A 23,857-nucleotide genomic window follows, 5' to 3' on the forward strand; every position below is an offset into this window, starting at 1 on the left:
AAATTTTGAAGTGTTAATTTTACCCAGAAATAAAAATTCTGTCATCATTTATTTACCCTGATGACTACTGGCCAAAGGCACCATAAGAATGCGAAACAGTTACGCTCTTAATTAGCAACTATTGTAAGCTTTGAAATGAAAATTTGACTCCTTCAATGTACATGGCCATCTTAGAAAAAATAAATGCTTTTTTTGCCAACAGAAGGTAAAATTTGCTAAACATTTCCTGACCAAAAAGTAACATCATACTGGAAAAGCTTTGCCTTTTTAAGCTTTGTTAGCAGCGGTACCTATAATTTTGAAACGTTATTTTATATGCTGTTCCAACCACATTTGACTTGTTTAATAGCGTGAATCACTGTCTAAATTTATTTTATAAATTTTGTATTCTATGGAGGAAAAAAGTTGTACTGGTTTGGAACATCATGAAGGTGAATAAATGATGACAGGCTTGTCATTTTTGTGTGATTTGTTCCAGTAAATGACACGATAAACATGCACCCATGTAACCTCTATCATAATCAATCATATGCTGTATGTCGGCTTTGTTTTTCTGGCCCTCAAGGAATCTTTGTGAAGGATAAAGGAGCACTTGTAAAAACTGGTATTTTAAATGACCTTTCTAATTTTGCTCGGTTTATAGACTTGGCTATTATAATTTGGCCGAAAGCAAACTGTCTTTTGCATAAAAATCACTTTCTGTTCCTTTATTACTCACAATAACGAGGTTTTATTTGTTTCTCTCTATGCTCGCCCATTTTAATGGATTTGAATCATTTGAATTTAAATAATTAATTTCCATATTTATGTGTGGCGTATTATATGGGTCATTCTGCAGTATGATTATTGTTGTCTATATCAACTCATTAAAAGATTGCATCAGCTCTTCGCTGTCAAAGGCATTTTATACATGTGGATATAGGGCACAAATGACAGTCATGTTGTATGACCTACACTGTACATAATTCATGAGGTTTTGTCTTTGTTTGGTTTGCAGAAGTTGTGGCTCTCAGATGAGACAGGCCACACAATGCTTGAGGGTACTTGGTGAGTGTTTAATGCCTAGACTGTCAGATCCCGCACCAAGAAGTCTAGACAGAACAGCACCAATTACAGCACAATAACTCTTCTGCAAAAACACCCTTGATTTATTTATCAACGAACAAGCCCCTATAATTCATAATTACTGATGAAGCCAACACCGTTCATAGAGGAACTGCAACAGAGCCCACTTGTAGAGATAATGCTCATTATAATGACATCCTAGTATAGGTAATTCGTCCCAAAAAGTCAACGAAAAATAAACTCGCCTCAGCAGGAATCTAAAATTGTGAAATGCAGGCGGACTATACCCTATATTTGCTATGCTTTTCCAACTTTTGAATACACTGCAAAGGACATTTTAGTCAGGCAGCCTTGAGTAGATGGTTGTCAGCTCTCTTTTAATGGATTCCTCTGATCTGATGTGTTTTAACGGTGTCTGTTTTTCTATATAGAGAGGGATCAAATAGCAGAGCTGCAGCATGTTGGCTTGGACCACCTGCTGGAGATGAGTTTCAGAGAGCGCCGGGGGAAAACAGCAGGGGGATGCGTTAGTTTGTATCCATGTGGCTTGTACTGACACGTGTTTATGATGCAGACTGTGCATGTGCGTTTGTGTGTCAAAAATACTTGCTTTATGTGGTGCATTGGAGTATTTGTGTGCAGATCTTGGGTCTATGATGTCTCATATTGGTGTGTGTGTGAGAGAGTTTACTTTGAAATAGTTTGCTAAATATGACAAAATATCCCTTTTAAGGATGTCTTGATTTTGATATGTTTTGTATGTTTAGAGTTAGTCTGCTACTATTCTAATTATAATTAATACAATAAAATTGCACGTCATTTTGGCGGCCCCTGTTATGTAGTAGACAGTCTACATATAATCCAATGATTGGTAATTGACATGTAGTTGCAAAGTTACTTAAAAGTCAACAGATTTGTCTACAGAGGACGATGAAAATAAAGTATCGTCAACAATAGAAGTCTATGTCCTCATTAGGTATCTTAGTAAAAGTGTGTGTATGTGTGCTTGTTTGTGACTGTGGTTAGCGTCACCCCCCCTTACCCCCTTCCCGAGACCTCCCATCTCAGGTGCTAAAATGTGGCGGTTAAGGACCCCACAGAGAGGTATAAATAGGACTCTCTTCCTATGGAGAAGCACAGTGTTTTATAGGAGCACCAAGTGACTGAGTTCCAGCCAGGCACTCTTAGAGAGCCTGGAAGACATCCGCACTCAAAAACGCACTAGGCCTCCCCTGTGCCCCCATGCGGAAAGGCCCCAGGGGAGAATTCGCCAGCTGAGCCTCAAAAACAAGGTAGGACAACCCAGCTGACTGACAGACTGAATGCTCTCAGCTGTTTGTGTGTATGTGTGTCTCAATAGTTCACTTCAGAGCTGATAGCTGGAGAGACCCAGGGTGCAAACACAAGCTGAGAGGGAGAAAAGAGAGAGAGAGAGAGAGAGAGAGAGAGAGAATGCCAGCATGTACTTGCCATGGGACTGTTATGGTAAGCGTTTGTTGATTTATTGATCAGGAAAGAGGGACGTTCATATGGATGGGATGAGAGCGGAGCGTCACATCGTGACACAGTTGTTTTTAGAGTCTGCAAGGGTTTGACAGCTACTGCTAGTCCGAGTGATGTGACTTCTGAGGTAGTCCTTGTTTTTATTTGTGTGTTTATGCAGATCACCACACTCAGGGAGTGACATGTTTGAAACACAGGATAGAATCTGATTCTTAGGGAATGGCTGGCATTACAATTTCCCTTTATCTGACTTCAGTCGGTGGCTGTGCATCATAAGACTTGCCTCTTTCTCTCGAGTAATCCATTAAATGCCAGCATGCTCCTCCATGGACTTAAACTTTGGGTTCAGCACAGTAAATGACTATTATAACTGAATGGCAGCCTTAGAGGTGTCCATTTAGCAAACTCTTGGTACCTGAGAAAGATGAGGGGCAAAAAATTTAACGAAAGATAAGGGATAGAAAAAAGGACACGGTGTGTCCCTGAGCGGGAGTGTTAGTGAGGAGAGAAATTAAGTTTTCAGCAGAAGATCGATTTTTGAACGCTTGTCTCATGCATTTTACAGAGGCGCTAAATGCCTCTTATGGTATAATACTGTACTTCTGGGTCAGAGCAAAGCTCTCCCGTTTGGGCTAGGATTTCAGGGCCGCTTCTAACAAACTACGCTTGCAAACCCAAGTAAATCTGCGTGATTGTGTCACAGCCTTAGAAATAATGTTGTTTTGCTCTTCTTTTGTGGATTTGTGTAACCCACAACCCCCCCACTGTTTTCTATTACACCTAAGAATATTCCTTGGCAGCCAAGCTAATCTCATAGTCTGATAAACTCTTGATTCATAAAGAATTAATCTTATTCTTTTTTCACTTTCTTTTCTCATTCTTGAAAGCAGCTGAGACTAAGCTGACGCCATGGAGAAAGGGAGGTGGAGTTCTGAAGATGCTCCCAGAGCCTCCATGCCTGACGAACTGTCACATCCTAAGTTTTCGGAATGGAAGTTTAAGCTATTTCGGGTCAGGTCCATGGAGAAGGCCCCTTTGCCTAATGAAACACCGGTGGAGAAGGAAAACCATCCTGAGGAAGAAATGGAGGTGGCAGACTCTCCAGGCAGTGTTATGAAGCTCTGTTTTGGAGGGAAGAGTAAAGAAAACACTGAGAGTGCTCGAGGAAGAGTGGACCTTAAGCTGCAGGAAATTGATACACATATGAATCTTCTCAAGTGAGTCTAATAATGATATTGAGTCATTTGTGTAAAATCTGAATGTTAATTTAACATGTGCACCTATAAAACCATTACAAGATTAATTTACGCGCATCTTTTATAGATGCCTGTGTCGCCTTTGTGGCCTTTCAATACGGAAGGCTAAAGGTCCATCGCATGAAGTCCAGGGAGACTTGGATGAGTCTAGCCGGTGTGCCTTGCGTAGAATGGGCTGCAAGTTTCTGACCTGGCCGGAAGTGATCTTGAAGGTCTTCAAGGTGGATGTGACAACTGATATGGAGACGGTGCATCCATCTTTGTTTTGCCACAAATGCTGGACTGCTGTCATGAGGGGAGGAGGTTTCTGTTCTTTCACTAGGACCCAGATCCCAGACTGGAAGCCCCATACCTCAAACTGCAACATCTGCTTCCCTAAGAAGAGCTCTTTTCAGCGAAGGAAGCGGGTAAAACCACTTAAAAGTGCACACAGCCTTCCAAAGAGAATCAAAAGAGACTCCTCAGAATTCTCCGGGGCCAATAGAGTGTGGAGACAGACTACAGAGAATACTGTAGGTTCAGGTGGGAAAGAATGGTTGAAACTATCAGCTCAGAGAGGACAGTGGGTAAAGAGTATCACACAATGCCAGAAGGATCATCTAAGCACTAAGCTCATCCCCACAGAAGTCCCAGCAGATTTCATACGTGCTGTTACTTGCCAAGTGTGTGATCACCTGCTTTCTGACCCTGTCCAGTCACCGTGCAGACACCTGTTCTGTCGGGTCTGCATCCTAAGATACAATCGTGCTTTGGGCCCAAACTGTCCCACCTGTAACCAACATCTAAATCCATCCCACTTGACCAGGCCAGCCAAATTCTTCCTTACCACCCTCAACTCTCTCCCTCTGCTCTGTCCCAGAGAAGAATGCAGCGACTGGGTCCGACTGGACTCCTTTAGGGAACACTGCCTCAACCATTACCATGAAAAAGAGTCTCAAGAAGAGCAAACACCTTCAGACCGGAATATCGATGGTTACTTGCCAGTCAACAAAGGTGGGCGTCCTCGACAGCACCTGCTGTCACTGACCCGTCGGGCTCAAAAGCACAGGCTGAGAGACTTAAAGAACCAGGTAAAGGTTTTTGCTGAAAAGGAAGAAGGAGGGGATGTGAAGTCAGTCTGTTTGACGCTCTTCCTTCTGGCGTTGAGAGCTGGGAATGAACACAAACAAGCAGATGAACTGGAAGCTATGATGCAAGGTACTGCCAAGAAACATATCACCCACAATATGTGACTGTCAAAGCAGTCGTTGTCAGACAAATACAACTAGAAGGAACAGATAATGCATTATTGACTTACTCACATAAGCTTGGGAGCCACCAAGAATAAGAATATATAACATTTTCACAATCTAATATATGGCATGATTATTTGTTTTCTCGAATGAGCTAGTCTAATTTTCACTGCCTGACTCCAGATAATTGTACTCATTTTTCATAGAACAACAGCTTTAACATGTAATTTTACACAATTATGTTCACATTTACTACCTACAATAGATGCACAAAATGAATTGAACACGTCCACAAGATTATCTACACAATTCGAATAAATGAATTATTTTCTTACATGCCTCACTGTCAATTTAAATAGAAAAATCACCACTTTACTGAATGTGTGTATGTGCACATGTGAAACTCAATACACAATAACAATTCTTGTAAAGAACCTGTTAGGATGAAAACAACATCAGTAGCCCTTGTATCTGCAAATGACATAGATACTGTCTTCGGCCCCAGGGGAACAGGGCCCAGCTGGTGCTTGTTTTCATCATCAGCCAATAGATCAGTATTTCTAACCCAGCTGAGTCACCTCTCTTCTAACTTAAACATTAATAATCTTGCTAATCTACAACAATTAGGACATATTACATGCTGCAATTACAATCAGAATGCCAAATATGCTAACGCGCATTTGATAGTGCTCTGATAACAGTCTACAAACACACATAGGCACATAATCACACATTCAGACTCACAATCTTCAGGTTTATTCTGGATAAACAGTTCTATGAATTAAAACTTCTGATTCTATCTCACAGTTTAGTTTTCTCTCTGTATTCTCTTTCAGGCAGGGGATTTGGGCTGCATCCTGCAGTGTGTTTGGCTATAAGGGTAAACACCTTCCTCAGCTGCAGTCAGTACCACAAGATGTACCGCACTGTAAAGGCCACTAGTGGCCGCCAGATATTCCAGCCCCTGCACACTCTACGTAATGCTGAGAAAGAGCTTCTTCCTGGGTACCACCAGTTTGAGTGGCAGCCAGCTTTAAAAAACGTTTCCAGCTCATGGGATGTGGGCATCATTGATGGCCTCTCTGGTTGGACAACCTTTGTTGACGATGTCCCTGCGGACACCATCTCCAGAAGATTCCGTTATGATGTCGCACTGGTTTCTGCATTAAAAGATTTGGAAGAGGACATAATGGAAGGACTGAGAGAGAGGGAGCTGGATGACAGCATATGCACCTCCGGTTTTACCGTTGTGGTGAAAGAATCATGTGATGGCATGGGAGATGTCAGCGAGAAGCATGGATCTGGTCCAGCGGTTCCTGAGAAGGCAGTAAGGTTTTCCTTCACAATCATGTCCATCTCCATCCGACTTGAGGGTGAAGATGATGGCATCACCATCTTTCAGGAACAAAAACCAAACTCAGAGCTCTCCTGCAGACCTCTGTGCCTCATGTTTGTGGACGAGTCTGACCACGAGACTTTGACGGCCATCTTGGGACCTGTGATAGCAGAGCGGAAAGCCATGATGGAAAGTCGACTCATTTTATCGGTTGGTGGTCTGCTACGATCCTTTAGGTTCTTCTTCCGGGGCACAGGCTACGATGAGAAGATGGTTCGTGAAATGGAAGGCCTTGAAGCTTCAGGCTCCACTTATATATGCACACTTTGCGACTCAACCCGAGCTGAAGCATCACAAAACATGGTGCTACATTCTATTACACGTAGTCATGATGAAAATCTTGATCGCTATGAGATCTGGAGGACAAATCCTTTCTCAGAGTCCGCTGATGAGCTCCGTGACCGGGTCAAAGGTGTTTCCGCCAAGCCATTCATGGAGACCCAGCCTACTCTAGATGCCCTGCACTGTGACATTGGCAATGCCACTGAATTCTACAAGATATTTCAGGATGAGATTGGAGAAGTCTACCAGAAGAGCAATCCGAGTCGAGAGGAACGCCGTCGTTGGCGGTCAACCCTGGACAAACAGCTAAGAAAGAAGCTCAAGCTCAAGCCAGTGATGAGGATGAATGGAAACTACGCTCGTCGGCTGATGGCACGTGAAGCTGTGGAGGTGGTCTGTGAGCTGGTTCCTTCTGAGGAACGGCGTGAGGCACTACGAAAGCTGATGGACCTCTACCTCCAAATGAAGCCTGTGTGGCGTTCCACCTGTCCCTCCCGAGACTGCCCTGATCAACTCTGTCAATACAGCTACAACTCTCAGCAATTCGCTGATCTGCTTTCCACCACGTTTAAGTACCGTTATGACGGAAAAATCACCAACTACCTCCACAAGACTCTGGCCCATGTTCCTGAGATTGTAGAGAGAGACGGGTCTATTGGAGCATGGGCCAGTGAAGGCAATGAGTCTGGGAACAAGCTGTTCAGACGTTTTCGGAAGATGAATGCAAGGCAGTCCAAAATGTTTGAACTTGAAGATATACTGAAACACCACTGGCTGTACACCTCTAAGTATCTTCAGAAGTTTATGGAGGCTCACAAGAATTCAGCGAAAGCAATGCAGGCCACATTCAACCCAGAAGAGACCCCAGAAGAAGTTGACGTGGCTCTTGAAGTCCCAGATTTTTGAGTTTTTCTTTAATTGACTTTCTTTAAAGGACTAATGGAAATATTGTTAAGTAATTGATTTTATTTCTTGACATGTAATATTATGTGTAATGGCTTTATTATTCACTTCATTATTTTTTTGAAGCCAGTGCATAAACGTGAGCTAAATTGTTTTATGGCAGGGATAAAATTGTATGGGCAGTCTTTTTTTCTCCCCAGCTTTTACAGGCAAATTGTCTGTGTTTTATCTCTTGCTGCTTGTGAAATATGAGGGATTTTATTGTATTGCCAGGTTGTGACACCTTCACGAATTCATACAGAAGGGTTATTTATGAAAACGTATGAGGGAGTCGTAAGTCATTGAAATTGTGTTAAAGGAGACCCACATTTACGATAGCTATATTAATATATCACACAGGACGAAGACAAAATGAAATTAGGAAACACAAATTGTGTCCTTTGCAAAAGGTCTAAAGGAAAGGGATTATTATAGCAGTGCAGTATTTTGATGGTTTTTAACTAGTCCACAACACCCATAGACACTATGCTACAGCATTTGCACATTTACATACATTTACCCCATAATCTACCTCAGTCTTCAATCTTATACGTCCCACAGGACATTTGCACCATGCCGCTCACACAAACACATTTTCAAATATTCTGGAAGACATTAGCATGTGTTTTACACCATAGCATCTAATGATTATTAGAAACATTTCTTTACTGCTAGTGTATGTGTTACAGTTTAGAGATGTGTGGGCTTTTCACTTATAATTGTACCTCAATTTATTAATCATGTTTGTCTTATTTTGTACTCGATTTAAATCATTGTGTTTATTGTGCTCCCTTAAACTGAGAGAATTTTGGTGATTCACTTTACAAATGCATTTTATTTTCTTTGTCAGTTGATTTAACTGGTTTCTTTGTTTCTTGATTAAATTTTTTGCTTTCTTTGATGCGTTATAAAAAATTCAAATGCTAACTTTTCATAAAATCTCAAGTGACAATTTAAAGTGTGTTTATGTTCTGTTTTATTTGAACATTGTATTGCACAGATTATAATTATAAAAAAAAAGTCTTGGATAATAGTTTGTAGACTTGCACAAAGGCACTAGTAATGTTCTTGACCCATCATTTTTTTCTTTCATTTTGCAAGAGCATTACAGTGATTGTTATCATTAATGAATTCATACTTTGTCTTTTTTAACAGACTGAGTATAAATGTTTTGTAATAAATAACTTTTGCCTTCTTTTCCTTTTGATAAAAAAAATAAAAGACAAAAACTAAACAAAAAAAACTATTTTATGTCCTATTTTGCTTATTTATTATTTGTATCTATATAATGTGTGTTTTGTGTGTGTGTGTATGTATATATATATATATATATATATATATATATATATATATATATATATATATATATATATATATATATAATAACAGTATGTTTATCAGTAGTTTAACAGACTTTAATAACAGTATGTGTCAAATCACTTTACAGGATCAAATAGAAAAAAGGTTGGCAATAATGTAAAATTAGAATATTCAAGATACAAGTACTTAAAATGTTTTCTCTTTATGCAAAAACAAACAAACAAACAAAAACACTACAAGCTTTCCCTTATATTTTAAAGAGGAAATAAATCATCAGTTTAGCAATAACAAACTTAGACTTATAAAAATGCTTTTAGTTTCTTAATACTACAATAGTACAATACAATTTTTCCCTTCACTTTTCAATTTTCTGTATATATAAATCCATTCAAACACATAGCCACAATATACATCAGAACAACGACACTTCAGTCAAAAAGTCGTCGCAGAAAGCTCTTCTTAGCAGGGGTCATTTTCATTGAAACTGGAGCCTTGCGATGGGCTATTTTCATTGGGACTTTCTTCACTGGCATCATCTGGCGTGGTGGAGTCATCTCCTGCTTGGGCGGGCCTCCATGATCCAAGCAGAAGTACTTGCTGTTGTCTTGAGAGAGGCGAAGCAAAAGGCTTTCGGGAAGCTCCATGCACTGGGCATGGACCCAGTGTCCACCTTCACCTCTGGAGCAGAAAATCATGGCAGGTCTTGTGAGCTCAGTAGAATAGTAAGGCTCCCAGATGTTGGGGTCCACCTGGCAGGTGAGGCAGCACTTGATCCAATAGCCTGTCTGAGATTCATCCTCCTCGTCTTCCTCATTGTAGGTGTCACCCTCCCCATCACTGCTACATTCCAGCTCATGAGGTTCTCTGCCAAAGTAGAGCTCCTCAGAGTCTTCCAAAGGTGCAGAGTCTTCAAAATCAGTGGACTCCTGGCTGCATCCCTGTGTTGATGCTTCTACATCTTGTTCCTTCTGGAAGCCCACTTGATAGAAATGGTAAGCATCTGGTGGGGCTGGGTTTCCTTCTGAGGGTATTGCAATTAAAGCACTTCCTTTGCCCAGGCTGCCACCGAACCAAGTACGGCTGTGGGTTACCTCGCTGGTCCACTGAGGAGGTTCACGAGGCTCCATGTGGACTCCGACATCGTCCAGGCCAATGTATGTGCAATCCATGCGCTTCTGAGTCTCAGATTGGTAGCCGCCCAAAACTATATACTCATGATAGCCAACAGGAGCAACTATGGCACTGGTCAAAGCGAGACCTTCATTCAGAACAGTGCAGGTGAGGACAGGGCTTCCTAGTAGAAGCTCCACATGTAGACGAATCAAACGAGGTGGTCTGCAATCAGTGTTGAGGATGTGACCGCCTAAGAAGTAGACACAGTCCTCTCTCGCAAGAGCTACGTGAAACGACTGGCCATCCGAGAGCTCTGGGAGGGTGTGGGCCGTACAGCAGCCAAACTCTAGGCCGATAAGAAAGACTTGTGGTGGACAGTCCACCACACTGTTCCAGTTTTGCGTGGTCCTTTCGGTGGGGGGCATGTAGGACCTGCCGCCAAACAAAACGCAGGCGGTCTTCCCTCGGCTATGGATCACACTGAGAGTGTGGCCGTATCGAGCGCTAGGGACATCTCCAGCCAGCTCTTTTTCTTGACAGCACAATGTGACTTTGCGATTACATCCTCTGCTGTCTACACTTAACATGTAGAGACTCGAGGACAGCTCGTTGTTGGGTGTTCGGCCACCGTGAATGAGGTAACACTCAGGACTGCCACTGTGGGGCTCATAACGAGCTATCGCTGGACATCGGAGAGGAGGGAGATAACAAGAGTTGTTTGAAAATGAAATGGCACGCAGCTTAAGTTCTCCATTTTTTATGCGCACACCAAATATGCCAGTTGGACATGAACGTTTTGGCCAGCCCTTTTGGCCAAAGAGGTAAATGTCACCCTCCAGCTCTAATAAAGAGGAGCCTGGTTGCACAAGGCCAGCACAGTTCACAGCAGTCAGAGGCTGTAGAGACATATTTTACACAGTGAACTGTGTAAAATATAAATGAAAAACAAAAATAAATTATTATTAATTTGAGTAGTTTTACAGTATGAAGATTTTGTTAAGAAATTCAGGCTAAATTTCCTAGCTTGTGATTAGGACTAGCATCATATTAAGAGCAGTACGATAATTTTGTTTATTAAATAATAATAATTAAGTAAAAAAATAAAAAATACGGAACCATATATCCCTTCCCAGTTTTCCTGAGAACACGGGAACATTCCCACAGGAAACTGGTTGTAGTTTTACTTATTTTTCTTCCCATAGAGAATCCCGTTCAGCTTGCAACAATACGACTACATTACCCAGCATCCAGTGCGAAACTGACGTTTCTCGTTCAGCATTTAAACGGTACGTCTTCGATGTTTTACGAGCTCTTAACGCTGTTGTTCTATTATTTTCTTCTAAGAATGATCAGCATTTCTCATTTTAACACTGTTTAGATTCGTTTTAATGTATTTAGATAATCAAATTCGCAAGAATAATCTTGTCAAACAAGACGGGCTGTCACCCGTTAGTGTTCCACTACAAAATATACTAAAGATAAGAAGCTTTTTAAAGTACTATGTATTTATAATAGTCTAATTATATTAGGAAAATATTAATTGCGTAGCTGTTTATTTTTTAAACGGCGCAATTTCACATACATTTCTAAATATTAATATATTCATTATTAGTCTTAGAATATTGATACTAATAACATGTATATTTCTTACCTTTGGTCAATGCACTCCGAAAACTGAGAGCTGTGTGGTGCTGCTAACTTTTATTTGAGATATTAAAGCAAATGGCTTAGTGACAGTGGCAGAGGTTCAGTGTTTGTGAAGGTTGACTGGCTCATCTTGAGGTTAACTGCCTGTAACTGCTGCTAACAACAGGTGTCTGAGCACAACGCGCACAAGTTTGAATGAAAACAAGCACAAACACGGAGCATCATTGGTCTGTGTATTAATATGGACTTCATATTAGTCTTTTACAGCTGATGCTTTATTTAGCTATAGATAAATCTCGAAAATCTCATAAGATATTATACTACTCATGCAAGAATGCAAATCCATGGTTCTTCCCAAATTAACACCAGTGACACGATGTATATGTAGTTTGATTGAAATCTGTTCTGTTAATAATTGTATTTTGAAGGTTTTTCCGAAAAAGGATGCTTTTATCGTTTAAGACTGCATTCAATGAAATTAAAGCGACAGTAAAAGCTTTCTGTTTCAAAGAAATTAAATTAGTTAAGTTTCTATTCAAAACAAAAAACATAGGTTTCCACAAAAATCTTAATCATTTTCAGCATTAATAATTATAAGTAATGTTTGTTCAGCACCGAATCAGCCTTTTAGAATGATTTCTGTAGGATTATGTGACACTTAAGACTGGAGTAGGCCTAATGATGCTGAAAATTCACAGAAATTAAATTTTAAAACATATAGAAATAGATATTACAGATTTTTCAGTATTTCTGACCAAGAAAATGCAGCCTACATCAAGGAGACCCCTTTGACGTATACATTTACCTCTGCAAGACATTTTTTTTCTAATCTGCAATATTTCCTATCAGAAGTCACCCAGACATAAAATGTCTTTAAGATGTTCATGAATTAAAATGCATTTATGTATGTATTTACCCAGCAGATGCTTTCCAGATGAAATAATCGTTAACAGACATCTCATCTAACAGACGTATGTATGCCTAATAAGAGACTAATTGAAATCATTTCACTTTCTATTTTTGTGATAGCCTATATTGCCTGTTTCCCCACTGATTAAAAAAATTAAGGGTAATTACAACTTTATTATATTACACTTTTGACTTTTTCTCAGAATTGTGAGTTTAAAGTTAGAACTGTGTGATATAAATGTGCAATTCTGAGAAACCAACTCACAAAGATACAGATATAGTCAGAATTGCGTGTTATAAAGTCAAAATTGTGAATTATAAAGCCAGAATTTAGAGAATATTTCTCTTTCTGACGCTCTTAAAAATTGGACTTTATAACACCCAATGCGACTTTATATCACACAATTGTGAATTATGAAGTAGGAATTTTGAGAAAGGCCTACAATGTGGCAATTGCGACTTTTATAGCTCCTAATTGTGGGTTTATATCACAATTCTAAGAAAAAAAGGAAATTATATCGCAATAACCTTTTTTTTTTTATTATTCAGCGGTGGAAACGGGCTTCCATATTAAGGTACAACTCATAACTCAAATAACTAAACATCAAATATCTGTAAATTTGTCACATTGCGCAGGTTTGTCACATTGGCCTGATTAGGCCATGGCACAATTCCAACAGATTTCTTTTTCTTTCTTTCTTTATGACCTGCATTCGACACCATAATCACCCTCTTCACGACGCATCGCTGACAGCGTAGCGCGTCTGTATGTAACGTGCTGTTAAAATAGCCTCCGCGTATCTGAGTGGTCTGTTTCGACGAGGACCGGAATGATTCACTCTCATTACACCAAATACCGAATGCGTGAGTCACACATCAAATTTTGGCAGGAGGGGTAGCTCGGATTTGTAAAAATACACCTTATTTCCCGCAGGCTTATATTTGCATTAACTGTTTCTGCTTGGCGGCTCTTTAAAGGAACGGGAGAAATTAGGCGACTGTTGTTGAAAGAAAGAAAGAGAGAGAGGGAGAAGAAGGGAACAGCTGTGCTTGCCTCATTAGCATAATGTTTTTGTGTTTCGGGGGGCTGTGCGCGAGCCCTAGCGCAGTTGCGTGTTTGTTTTGGAGGCCAAAAGATGTGTGTGAGAGCGCAAAACAAAGACACGTAACCACGAGTGCCTGGAAGAACAGTGAAAAACACAAACAGCCGAGCACCTGTGTCTGAAGAGCAGGGCCATGAAGAGGAGGCTCAGCGACTCCCCTGAGGCGAAACACAAAATAAAGAATTCCTCCGGTGTTTCCAAGCGTACCGGAGAGCTTTATTCTCCCGCTCAAGCGCACTTACACGCCGGCGTTCACACTTACAGACGCTGTAAAATCAACCTGTTGAGTCCTGGAACGGATTTGCATACGGTGGCGGTGAATGAATGCAGATGTTTTCCAGCTCCGTCACAATGAAAGCGACGCGAGGAAATGGAGAGGGAGACCGAAACGTAACAAACAAACAACAAAACATAAATACTCGCATTCTAATGAACGAAGATGTTACTCTCTGACTAGAAGCAAGCTGTTTTCCGCGTGAGACTTCGATCGATTAAAAGCAAAGCGCGTTAATCGTTTTTTTAGCAACAAACCGGTGCGTTTATAATTAAGACAATACATTATAATGATTACAAAACTAGCTGTTTTGTGACGTTAGCAGGAAGAGGACAACAGCTGAAGCCAGACACATTAAATTTAAAAATGGCCACATCCACTCTCTATGATAGCATAGTAGTAGGATATAGGGTAGCGTCTTATTTAACTTAACAAATCATTTTTTTTCAGATTGAACAACAAAATTGTGCCATTTCTGCTAATGTGACGCAGGCCATGCGTGCTATTGGTTAACGTCTATAACCAACATCGCTGCTTGGGCATTGTTTTAGAAAATTCACAATCATTTTGTGGCTTTTATTATTATTGTGATAATATAATATAAGCCTATAAAATGCATCACTCTTTGAAAGTTAGACAAGTTGCTGATGCCTTTTGCTCTTTCCAAAAAAAAAAAAAAAAAAAAGATTCACAGATTTGAGTAATCCATAAAAAGTCTTTACAGAAATCCCCGTGCAGCACTTTGTTTCAAATATTTGTTTTGCATTTTAACTGCAGCTTCCCACAAACAATTTTATTCCAGAATGTAGTTCTTACAGTCTGCTAGGACGTTGTGAAGAAATTCCTTTTGTCCGTGTTCAAAAGAAACATTCAGGCATCACTAGCAATGTAGAGATATATTTTGAGTGCTGCGTAGTGGTCAGAAAATACTTTATGCTATTACAGTATTTTTCATATTTTGAGTTTTTTGTTTTTTTAGTTTTCCTTCATATGCATTCGATGCACATCTGAACCTTTGGAAGCTGTTATGATAAGTATAGAAGAGTCGATAGAAAGTAACTGATACTATTTCCAGTTAATTTGTTATACTGGAAATGAAAGGTCAAGTCATGTAATGCACTTGAGGGCAAATCTGCTTGTTTTGTACGTATGTGCATACCGTACACAGTCTATATGGTACATACTGCTGAAATTGTAGTATGGTGGTATTCCAAAATTAAAGGAAGAGGTGGACCAGCAGTATGGCTGAGGCCTGAAGCCATGCAAGGATTTGTGCTGTATTATTGATAGAGGAGAGTAATTAAACTCTAGTGTAGCACCTGTTTCTGTCCCCGCTAATGTTGTGCCACCTGAAGACGGCTCTCCCTAGGGCCTGTTCGTGATGAATGACACAGCGACAGCTCGGAGTTTCTGACGATCATCATGCCATTCTTCATTATATTTTAATGTCATGGCAATCACTGCCCGCCCCCCTTCCCAGTCGTCATTGATTGTAATTAAGCTGAACTTCAAAATGATAATTTCATTCCAATCAGGGCTAATGCAGCTATAATGCATATCGCAGGGTGATAAGTGACCTGTAAAAAAAGTGCGGCTTAGCAGGACCTCTTCATCATTTTTTTTTTTTTTTTTTTTTTTTTTGTCTGGTTCAGGCTCTCTCGGTTTGCCCGGTGTATGCAAATGTCCCTTTTAAGCAAAATTTGATTTATATTGGTGGTAAAGCCGAAACTAAATCAATGAGCCCCAAGAACCCGTGGTTTACGGTGAATTTATAACAGCTGACGTTAAGAGCTGTTGTTAGGCATGACGTGTCCCTTATTATGAATTCACTGTAAACCATGTCTTCACAAGGGTTATTGCTTGTTTTTATAAAATGGTTATCCCATATATGTAGGAGGGTTTCACAAAATAAAACGGAGCAAATAAAATGAAATGCTATTAATAAAAACGGTATTCTTCCACCAAACAATGTAGTTCCTCAGAAACAGTTGTGGTTCCAACCATAGAATTAAGCTGCATCGTTTTCCAGTGTCTGCTCTATTTTTAGATAATTTCTGAGCAATAAAAGTGACTTTTTTTGGTGTGTTGAATACTATTCGTAGTTTTAAAGCAAATATCATGGCTAAAATATGATTATTGTTGCAAAACCATGCTTAATTTGTGGTTATCATGGTTAAACTATATTAAATACGTCTTTTTTGGTTTTATCTGTAGTAAAACCATGGTTATTTTTTATGAGGGCTCTTAGAAGCGCTTGTCAATGCGACTATTGTTACAGTCTCTTCTTTGGCTGTTATGTTTTTTGAGTTTTGTTTTTTAACTGTAATATAATGGTCTAGACCATTGTTGCCACCTTGTGAAACAATTGATTAATGCAAAATAAATTGGGAGTAAATGACGTGCGCGTGCAAGTAAACAAAATCAGGTGCGGTGTGTACAGTATGTGTTTCGTGAACCCTTGCGTATGCATAAAAACCAGTACGCTTAATAGTGTAATGCTCATTGCACCAAGCAAATCTTTCTCTCTGTTTCTTTTTGAATCTCTTTATTTCTGAATGGGAATAGGTTTGACAGGATGCCAGGTTTAGTTAACGGTTCAGCTGTCGACGACCATGACCAAGCCTTAACTGAAGCTCTGGAGCAATTCTGCAACTCCCCAGAGCAAACATATGAGCAATTCCTATCCACCTTCACGTACTTGACCCCAGGTGAGCATACTGAATGCCACATGCATCTTCTTCTCTCTGATACATCCGTGAATCCTTCGCCTGTGGTCTTTACTGTCGTATCACATTGCAGAAAATGTGAGGAATCTTGGATTGACTGCTCCTAGAGGACATGGAGACCTGTCCCAGAGAGAGATGGACAGCAGCCGACGGCGACAAAGAGAGGATGAAGTGACAGAGATGGAGGAAAGCACATACCGATGGATGGGACAGGCAAATCACTGCTCACCGACTGCTGATCAGGAAGAGGTCAGAACCTTATAGATCCGAACCGCTCGAACCGACAGTCTTTACTGGGAGAGGATCAGACAGATCTCTCCTTCACTTCCCTTCAATCAGAGTTATAGTATACTGCAATCTGCTCCTTCAGAATGCAACTACCTAGCAATAGCCTAGTTAGCAGTTAAAAGGCTCTGGAAACCAAGCATAACAGCCCAGAGTTATGGTGGTTAATCCGGTAAGCCTACACGTTTTCTTCTGAAAGCGATTTATCTAGTGACCACAGACCAACATACTAAAAATCACTCATATATCAATCACCCTTTATCAGCCAATGATCTGTTAGCTAATCACAACGACTTGAGACTTTTGTACATGCATTCTAAAGAAAATGTGCTGGCAACACCATTACAAACTCCATTAAAACACATTTCTTCCTTGAGCGTCCATTATAAAACTCTTGCCAGACATGCAACCATACCGAAATGTGCAAAGAGCTACCAGAGAGCACACATACGGTTTATTTGTATGTACAATAATAATAACACATTCGCATTCGACTTCTGTATATCACTGTAATCGTCTTTACCTCCATTACAGTTATTATCCATGTAAACTTTGCTGGTAAGGCACTTGTTTGCTTTATTTAATGCATACAGACTAGTCCTAAATTCATATTTCTTATAAGTAGAGGTATGTGTGTTCCCACCAATCGCTACACAGGTTAAAGGTGAGTATGATGATGAAATCACGTGCTAATCATCCTGGAAAGATTGCATTGCAGTGCCTTAGTCAGTGAGAATCTCTCGCTTTCATACTTCGGTGGTGCGTCGCCCGAATAAAGAAACTGCCACTGCTAGCAACCATGTAGAAACATATAGCAAAGCTCTGGCAACAATAACCTTGTAACTTGTTATATGAAAGCACCGCTTTTTTCCACCTATGGTCACAACAAACTGAAAATAGCATGGAAACTAGCAACGTAGCATTGTAGCTGTGTCTTTAGTATGGGCAAGCACCACTCAAGATACTAAAAATACTCAATTTTTCTTTATGTTCTGTCTTTTTGCTGTTTCTCTTCCTCAAGACTTTTGGAATTCCTCTCAGCGTATAGCATGGCTTCATTGCGATGTGTGTTTTGCTTATCTGTCTGTCTGTGTGAACGGTGCTTAAGATTCCCGCCTGGCCCGTGTATTGATCTCAGTGGGGCTCTGGCGAGCCGCAGCAGCGGTTACTGTCAATAACGCAAAGCACATCAGCTAACATGCCAGGCTAGTCAATGCTAAAAAAAAAAGCTTCTGCATTATTTAGCTCCCTGCCACCAGGAGAGAAAAACAGCTGTATTGATTATAATGTTGTTTTGATTATAATCACACCGATTCACATGGCTGCTGTCATTTCAGAGCATCGTTAAATGAAATGAGATGGTGAGTTTATGAGTTTGTGTGTTTGTATAGGTGCTGCTGGATGGCGGTTGTGTTGGAGGAAGACTGGGCTGCCCATCAAACGCTGTTCCAGACAGACCCGTGAAGGTAAATGGTTCATGCCTAAAAACCGGTGCCTCTAAACTAGCTTTTATTTAATTCAGAACAAAAATAGACAACTTTAGCCTACTTAATAATTAGGTTCATAATAATAAGCTCATTACAGTATGCTAAGCTAGTGTCGACATTATTTGGATCGATCAAGTTCAATATAATAAAAAAAAGTTTTTAAACTCATTAGAGTAGACTAAGCTCATTTTAAACCACTGGAGACAAGACTTCAATTTAATAAAAAAAGAAACATTTACTTAACATTACTGTTCTGATGTTAACGTAAACTCAATCGAGAAGACTGTTTTACTTAATATTGTGTGCTATGTATTTTTAAGCTAATTAGGGTATGCTATGTTAACATTGACTGTAAACTATTAGAATCAATTGAGTCAATCTGATAAAAAAGGCCCTAACTTTTTTATGTGTTTACAAGCTAATTAGAGTATGCTAAGCTAGTGTTGCAGTCAATTGAGTCAATATCTGTATCTAGTAAAATGGCACTGTTTTGCAATTTTTTTTTATATTTTAGCTAATTAGAAGATGCTAAGCTAACATTAAACTGTTGGAATTACTTGAGTCAGGATTTCAAGTTAATTAAAACCATTTTCACGTAATATTTACCTTTTTAGAATCAAGACTACGCTGTTGTAATAGCTTTACATTAAACTTTATGTGAAGTGTTGTTAGCTTAGCAAAATGTTAACATCTCAACTGTATTGTATAAATCAGTTTTTGTGTGAAGACCAATATTTCTGTTGATCACTAACTTGCTAATTCTAATCATAAAACATCATTTCCCTCCCCTCTTGACAGTTCGATAATTATCTGGGTGATTCGGAGGATGAAGAGGAAAATGCAGACATTGCAGGTTTTTATTTCTCTAAAACTTAACAAATTCAAATAGTTGACACTTCTCACAGTTTATGTAGATTACAGTGACCCAGATGCACGTTTGGGGTTTTTATTTTACATTTACAAACTCTTTTCTTATGTTAAGCAAATCGATTCTCGTCATCTCTTTCATATTTGACAACAGCTTCGAATGGAATTGGATCTATCACAGATTCATTTAAAATTCACATAAAATTCACATAATACACATTGACATGTTGGCATCACCTGTATGGGTGTATTTTAAAAATGGGAATAGCGAGGCATGCTGGCATAAATATTCTTTTCATGTGCATATGTAAAGATTGCATGGGCTCACCTTACCTTTAATAGGGTTTAGTGGATATCATGTGCATGCCATTTTTTGTAATTAGAGCTGTCATACAGCTTGATTTAAATATATTACCATTTATTACACATATTCAACGCATGCAAATTCCAAACCGCTCCCTCGTCATTAGAGCCGGGGGCAAGCGCTCGCTTGGCGAGGCTTAAACGCTTGCTGTGCACGCTGGTAATGAGTCGCTGTTTTCTGCCTTGCCAGAGAGGCTCATTTAAACTCCAATGACCAGTTTAATACAAAAATAAATAAAATAGTTGGAGGAATGAAAGCCTCTTTTGATTGGAGAGGCTTACTGTTCAGAGCGGAGCTTCCGTGGTTTTTTGGTTTGTTTGTCTGTGATCGGAGTGTTAATTCAGAGGCAAGGGTGTATGCAAAAGTCATTAGGTGGCGTGTTTATAATGGCAGTCGTATCCACTGAATAACAACAAGATACATGCTGAACTTGAAGTTAATTAGCATGAATAATCATGCCACTGCTTGTTGGTGATGGAAAAATATCCTTTGCCGGGATTTGGCAGGTTGCTGTATAGTCACTGTTGGCATTCTTGTTCTAATTTTGTTGGTGTTTGGTGTTATAACTTTCGAAAATCTGATAATTTTTTTTATTATTGTTTTATTTAATGAAATATATATGTATGTATATATATATATATATATATATATATATATATATATATATATATATATATATATATATATATATATATTATTGCTAAACATTAGGCTAAATAAATAAATTAAACAAATTCAAACTTGTTTGATGCTGCGAGTTTAAGTGAACTAAAATTACAGTAAAAAGAGTCTTTAAATTGCTTTATTTTGTTCTCTAAAAAAGCGCTATAAAATCTACACCAGGAAGTGGAATAAAATAAAATAAAAAATAAACTAAATTGTCCACTACACTTTGAACAAAACTAAATTTATTACAGGAAAATGTCTTTCAGTTTTATCATTTAAAAAAATGGATCGTCTGATTTAATTATTAATTACTTAAACCCGATTATTAATACATTCTGTCAGAAAATAACTGTTTATGCAGGAGGAGGCCACTTAGGCCACGTAAAACTTTTTTTTTTCCCTGTATGTCACATTTAGTAAATATATACTGAATGTTCCAAACCTGTAAGACCCTCAGTCATCTTTGGAACGCAAATTAAGATACTTTTAAGGAAATCCAAGAGCTTTCAGACCCTTTATAGACAGCAACACAACTGATGCATTCATGGCCAAGAACAGTAGTGGTTTATCCGTAATATTATCAAGCTACTTTTTGTGTTGAAAGTGCTGGCTTCATTTAACTATTTCTTTTCTTCTCGCTCACACAAGAGTACCACACTGCACCTGCTGTCCTTCAGGTGTAAACAACATGAACTATCCCTTTAAGAATGGCCTTTTCTTGAGAGTTTAACGGCATCCAGATGAATAATAAAGTGAGTTGAGGAGAAGGCCGTTTTGGTCAAACAGATCAAGGCCCTACAGGACACTACGGTTTTAATGAAACACGCCTCTGCTCAGTGGCCAGGGAGGTTCACGGCACGACATAACAGCATCATCCTTCAGATTCATTAGCGACGTGAAGATTCTTACCGCGTTTCTTTAGGAAGCTGTTTAATGGTATTGTTTTTCGAGACCACCTTGTTCTGAAAGCCGCGGGTGTGTAGGGGTTTTCACTCGCACACACACGCGCGCGCACACACACATATGTTGTTTACGTTATATTCAAACAAAAAAAGCAGAAATACACAATAATCCCTCAGATGCCCGTCCTCACCCAGCAGCTGATACTATGACTTTCACTGTGCCAGTAATTAGCTGTTTAATTAAGATCAGCATCAGCTGAGCTCTTGCCAGGCCTGATGTCTTTCTCTCACATACACATAAATTACTGCAAAAATCCACCGAGAGAGAGGATACAAACAGCTTATTAGCACATCAGTCTTGCCTTTATGACAAAGTGTGAGTTTACTCAAAATTGTTTTGAACTTATTTATTTCTCGGTAGAACTTAAAAGATGTTTTGCTAAATGTATGAGTTGGTATATATATATATATATATATATATATATTACACACACACACACACACACACACACACACACACACACATATGTATATATGTGTGTGTGTGTGTAAATATATAAATATTATATATATATATTTATACATATATACATATATATGTGTATATATATATATATATATATATATATATATATATATATATATATATATATACACACATACACATACACACACACATACACACACAAAACCTGAATATGTATTTATTTTCTCACAATAAAAAAAAGGTAAATAGTAAAAAAAATTGCCCACCACACTTTGAAGAAAAAAACCATATAATTACATAGAAATGTATTTCGTTTTCATAGTTTCATATAATTATCATCATTTACTTTGGTATTTTTACTTTACAACTTATAACGAAAAGGAACTAGAATTTTCTTTTCTCACAAAAATTATTGAATAGCTTCAGAAGACCCTTTTTTAATCCGTAATCATCCACTTTCATGATATAGTAACCTGCGACACAGACATTCTTTGAAATCTTTTTTTTGTGTTCCACAGGAGGAAAGAAAGAGTCAATAATAACAGATTTTTTTTATTTAAAAGAGTCCTTGCTCATTAATCAGCACTCAAGTACTGTAAATAAGCCAGAGCTCATTTCCTTCTCAGGCTTCCTTCAGGTCACAACCTAAAATTGATCACAAATAACAATCTTAGTTGTTAACAGTTAATAAAACATGCATCAACACAGTAAAACCGAGTGAAAAATGAGCCGATTTTAAATATACAATAGAACAGCACGATACCAAATCAACAGATGAATACATAAACGCTAGCAGACACAATAAAGAGAGTGTTAGAGATAAGATGTAAAATTTGTAAATGAATGTTGTTGTGTGTTTTGTCAGGCGCATGTATGCTACCAGGTGAGATTGAAGAAGATCTGATAGCTGTCTCTTCTTCATCGCTCTGTCACCACACACTGCTGGAGATCTCCTCTACTTTCACAGACCAGAGGACACACACTGCAGCTGAGAACCAGGTACACACACACACACACACACACACCAGTGCATCTCTCCGAGAGCAGTCAAGCTTGGGAAGTAACTCGGGGGCGAGATGCACTTTTCTGTTCTCTGTAAAATCCTTTATTAACTTTATTTGTCGTTCTAGGATGAAAGCGAGAAGGTTGTTCCTTTCCATCTGGATGAGAACTTTGATTACGATAACATTGTGCCGTCTCGCAAATATGCCATCCAGGAACAGAACGGCAGACCATCTTGAGCCGTAATTGAACGTAATTCTGGCAAATGCTTTTAAAAACTCTGATTTAACAGAGTAAAGTCCTTGTTAACGTGATAGAATGGTTTTTATTTCGCCAAAGAACTAGAGGGAAGACAGATTGGCTGTTTGAGTGGTAATTCTGCAGTTTGTAGCATCTGTACTACTCAATAAAGTATGATAGTGTCTCTGTTTTCAAAGACACAATCAAATTTAATACACTCAGTCCAGTTTTACATTTCGCTGAAAATTAGAGGAAGAAACCAGAAAAATAGGAATGAAACCATTTTTTTTCATAAAATGACTTCTGTGAGAAGACATGATTCTATAAAAGATTTTTCAAAGCAAAGTAAACAGTCCATTTTAATTTTATTTTGACTTTAAAAAGTACTTTCATTTACACAACCAAATAATCTGTATTTGTCTTGTAGTCCAAGTCAAATGTCCTTATGATTATTAAATGTTACTGTTATTTTACAACTAGCTTAGACGTTTTATTTTTCTGACTCAACAGCTCAAATTGGTGACCTGTGGTGTAGCTCTTTTTCTTACGTACTTGGAAAAGTAATTAATTGCACATTCTGTCTCACTGCGTTTTATTCAGTGGAACAAAATGCTCAGGGACGTTTTTTTCTGTTCTCTGTAAAAACCTCATAACCTGAATAAAAGGCCAAAACATGGTGGTCTTTGAAAAGAATTTGCCCTCCTTTTTCTTGACTTGATCGTTTATTTTGACGTCTCTGAAAATGTCCATGCGTACCGTAAAAGTGTTTCTAGCTGTTTCCCAGCGTGT

General features: G+C 38.8%; 3 protein-coding genes across 6 annotated transcripts; 2 read left to right on the top strand and 1 right to left on the bottom strand.

Moving 5' to 3' along the window:
• Positions 1–2,218: 2,218 nt before the first annotated feature.
• Positions 2,219–8,877, top strand: rag1 (recombination activating 1). The gene is made up of 4 exons (XM_043227543.1): positions 2,219–2,357; positions 3,459–3,785; positions 3,892–5,021; positions 5,893–8,877. Exons 2-4 carry the CDS (start codon positions 3,478–3,480, stop codon positions 7,638–7,640), a joined length of 3,186 nt encoding a protein of 1,061 aa, XP_043083478.1. The 5' UTR covers positions 2,219–2,357; positions 3,459–3,477; the 3' UTR covers positions 7,641–8,877.
• Positions 8,878–9,159: 282 nt separating this feature from the next.
• Positions 9,160–12,381, bottom strand: rag2 (recombination activating gene 2). Its single transcript, XM_043227265.1, has 2 exons — positions 11,761–12,381; positions 9,160–11,032 (listed from the first exon to the last, which is right to left on the bottom strand). Exon 2 carries the CDS (start codon positions 11,015–11,017, stop codon positions 9,425–9,427), a length of 1,593 nt encoding a protein of 530 aa, XP_043083200.1. The 5' UTR covers positions 11,018–11,032; positions 11,761–12,381; the 3' UTR covers positions 9,160–9,424.
• LOC122330335 (intraflagellar transport associated protein) lies at positions 11,338–23,761 on the top strand. 4 transcript variants are annotated; one of them, XM_043227268.1, is made up of 9 exons: positions 11,381–11,395; positions 12,680–12,727; positions 13,420–13,529; positions 16,608–16,750; positions 16,842–17,017; positions 18,445–18,519; positions 19,339–19,393; positions 22,692–22,825; positions 22,957–23,761. In XM_043227268.1, exons 4-9 carry the CDS (start codon positions 16,618–16,620, stop codon positions 23,065–23,067), a joined length of 684 nt encoding a protein of 227 aa, XP_043083203.1. In that variant the 5' UTR covers positions 11,381–11,395; positions 12,680–12,727; positions 13,420–13,529; positions 16,608–16,617; the 3' UTR covers positions 23,068–23,761. The 4 variants fall into 4 exon arrangements, with proteins under 4 accessions (XP_043083202.1, XP_043083205.1, XP_043083203.1 ...); XM_043227267.1 differs by lacking the exon at positions 13,420–13,529 and having other exon boundaries at positions 11,338–11,395; XM_043227269.1 differs by lacking the exon at positions 13,420–13,529 and having other exon boundaries at positions 12,677–12,727.
• Positions 23,762–23,857: the final 96 nt, after the last annotated feature.

This window comes from Puntigrus tetrazona, chromosome 25 (assembly GCF_018831695.1).
Source record: "Puntigrus tetrazona isolate hp1 chromosome 25, ASM1883169v1, whole genome shotgun sequence".
Lineage (NCBI taxonomy): Eukaryota > Metazoa > Chordata > Actinopteri > Cypriniformes > Cyprinidae > Puntigrus > Puntigrus tetrazona.